The sequence below is a fragment of the Etheostoma spectabile genome, chromosome 13, assembly GCF_008692095.1.
Source record: "Etheostoma spectabile isolate EspeVRDwgs_2016 chromosome 13, UIUC_Espe_1.0, whole genome shotgun sequence".
NCBI lineage: Eukaryota > Metazoa > Chordata > Actinopteri > Perciformes > Percidae > Etheostoma > Etheostoma spectabile.
The window spans coordinates 21,914,683-21,917,929 of NC_045745.1; the positions used below are offsets into that span (position 1 = coordinate 21,914,683).

Sequence of the window (3,247 nt, forward strand, 5' to 3'; positions counted from 1 at the left end):
TTTTTAAATGCTACCTGAGGTTAAATACGCTTTAAAAACCACAATAAAGTCAATAACAATTCAGTTCTTTATTGAACGTTGAAATTTCCCAGGTTTTAGTTGAGCAACTTAGAAAAGGACACAAGGAATTTAATTGTTAAGAGGTTCTAACTAAATACTGTAAACAATGTAGTGAAAAGAAATCATCATCATTGCATGGTGAAAGAAAGAGCCCACCAACAACCGCACTGAAGATATTTTAAGACATTTAGGGCCTTCATTTTAGATCTTTATATGCACAATGTATAATATGTGGGCTCTGTGGGATGCATTACGGAATGTGAGAAAGAAGGAAAGCAAGAGAAGAACATGAGTTGTGGCTTGGGATGAGCTACAGATAAAAGTGAAGGCATTAAATGAGAGAGAAAACAGCGGATGGAGTTGCACAGCAGCAGCGTCTGGCCACCAGATGTTTGTCTCCAGCTAAGCGGAGGGTGTTGGTGCTGACTGAGAGCCTGCTCTTGGTTTCACAGGGTCCAGATCTGTTGTCTGGGAGGAACACTGGGCGCTTCCAAAACTGACAGGACTGAAAGAAAAACTGCCCAAGGAGAATCTGAGTCATTTTAAGTAGCTGGACTACGTTCACAGCAACGTGGGAAAAGGTGTTCAGATTTGAAAGTGGTGTAAGGTCGGCAGTATCAAATGAATTCTAACAGTAGTGTAGCAGTGTTTAGGGAGAGGATAGATTCCAGGAAGGAGGTGGCTGTACTGTAATCCCTCATTTCTGTATACAAAAATAATCAGGCTCATTGATAATCGGCACGTTCCCACACTGCTATATAGACCTACACGCAAGTAATTAGTGGGTATGAATGTGATCTCAGCTCTCTGGATGTACAGTATAGCTCCTTAGCTGGCATTGTCTTAGTTAGTTAGATCACCTAGTTTCTGTGCTCCAAAACTTGCACAGTGTATGATAGTCGTCTACACAAGAAGGCTAGCTATATTGTATTCCGTCCGAGTTGCCATGACAGTCGGTCTGAAATTCTCGAGCAGCCACACCCACGTGACGCGTTCGTCCAATCAGCTGGCGGTTAAGGGCTCCCTTCTGCTTTGTAGTCAAGATGGCGCCCGTTTAGTGTGACTAGGGTCCATCGTTCCACACTGGATCTTTGACCGTTTTTAGGGGGTGATACGGGTACTTTCAGAGCACTGACTTTTGGTGTTAGCTGTACTTAATACTAAGTGTTTGAAGTTTGCACGTAGACGCTTTGATACACAGCCAATGTCTGAGTGAAGAAAAATAAAAGGCTGAATCACCTAAGGATGATTTTCTTGCCTTGGAACTACACATGTAGATGTACATGCATCATTATTCAACATCTTCATCTACTGCCATTGGCAGGAACAATCACTCAAATATCTCAACAGAGCTACTCACCCATCGGCCAGTTGTCATAGACGTGTTTGGCAATGTCCGCCGCTGATTCATTGGGAGAGAAGAAGAATTCTTTTGTCTTTCCGCTGACTAAAATAAGCCGCAGGTTTATCTGCAACACAGATTAAAAAAAAAACAAGATACAGTATGTACGTTAGAAATGTATATAAGAAACATCAACGGGAACAGAACACAAGAAACCATACCCTATGTCACATTAAACACAGTCAAATCAGGAAGCGCACAAGTTCAAGTGAAGTAAGTAAGTAATTTAATAGGAAACAGGAGAAGGATATGAGGACCCTGAGGAGTGTTCTTCCGCAGGATTAACTCCCATCTGTCTCTCCAACTTCCTCCTCCCTTTTCTCTCATCCCTCTAACTCTGTTTCTTCGTCTCTGGATCCCAATTCTGTTACTTACTGACACACAAAACATGAACAATTAGCTGGAATACTACAGGCTGTAAAAATGTGCAACCTGCCCTGGATAGCTTATACCGGTAGTCAGCGGTGACAGCCAAGTATAATAATAAATGACTATAGTGTGCAAGTCATCTTTCCTGTCAGATAATGAACACTAGACATGGTAGGGATTTGTCATTATGGGGTCTATATTGATTTATAAGATAGCGAGAGATTATTTAGATTACTGAAACATACACCAGTAAGAACACAACACATAGTCAATGACAGAGAATACAGAGGACAATAACCTGCTGGCTATTGTTTAATAAGGTCAAAATCCCTCCAAATGCTGATAGAACACATATTCCTGTACCAAAACAGAAAAAGGCTTCCATCAGAAAGGGTTTAAATGAGATGGGGGATGGAGAGGGCAAGGAGGACTGTAAACTCTTCAGTGAGAGCTGAAGCTGTAGGCAAGTGAACTTCAGTTTGCCTGTGGCTGTGTAATGAAACCCATTGAACTGGATTAATATCACTTACAGAACACTGCCCTTTTCTTACCGATTCTTCACTGACAGTTGTTTTATTATTTCTCACACTTCATAATGATAATTGGTGCTGACTCCAGTAGAAAAAACAAACATTTTACAACATACAGTGAATAAACGATGAGCAGCGAATTGATAATTAAACGCCTCGCACTTTATGAGTACCAACTCATGTATCTGAAATTCCAACAACAAATCATAACAATTATATACCTCAAATACATGATGTTATTTACTGTACTACCGTGCTTATCATGTGCCAACAAATAATGAAGGCAGAGACAAATTCATTGTTTACATCGATTGGTGCAACTTTGCTGAAACTAAATACGAGTTGTGAATGATGTGTGTTGCCAAGTGCCTCATCTCTGTTTGCTCTCTCACCTAAATGACACAAATTCAGAGGTGAACTATGCAGATTAGAGTTTTTCTTTTAACTGGCATTATGTGTGTTTAGCAGAGGTACAGTATGGCTTTAAGAGCCAGAGCAAAGGTCTGTGGTGTGTGTTTGCTTTCTATTTTTGAGTCTGGCCTGCAGTACATATAGGGCAAAGCATGTGTGTGTCATTGTTTCTAGTGTGTTTCCATGTGCCAAGCGTCTGTTAGCCCTCTATACTCCCCCTGCCCCACCAAACCCACTCTGCTGAGTGACACACACACATGTATACGTACACACACAAACACAGAACCGGCTGCAGTGATGTAACAGAGCTGACAGCTGACAGAGATCTCTGTAAGCACGTTATCAAATCAGCTTGTAGATTTAAGAATGTAAGAGCCATACAGAGACATAAAGGTCCCACTCATATCCTGTACATATACTGTATACAAAACAACACACATATACTGTGTGTGTGTGTGTGTGTGTGTGTGTGTGT

At 41.1% G+C, this 3,247-nt stretch overlaps 1 protein-coding gene across 1 annotated transcript in view; it reads right to left on the reverse strand.

The window, feature by feature from the left end:
* ubl3a (ubiquitin-like 3a) overlaps positions 1-3,247 on the reverse strand; it is a 34,666-nt gene that overhangs the window by 4,624 nt on the left and 26,795 nt on the right. Inside the window, exon 2 of the mRNA XM_032533397.1 lies at positions 1,421-1,529. Coding sequence (XP_032389288.1) covers positions 1,421-1,529 — 109 coding nt within the window. The remainder of the gene's footprint in view (positions 1-1,420; positions 1,530-3,247) is intronic.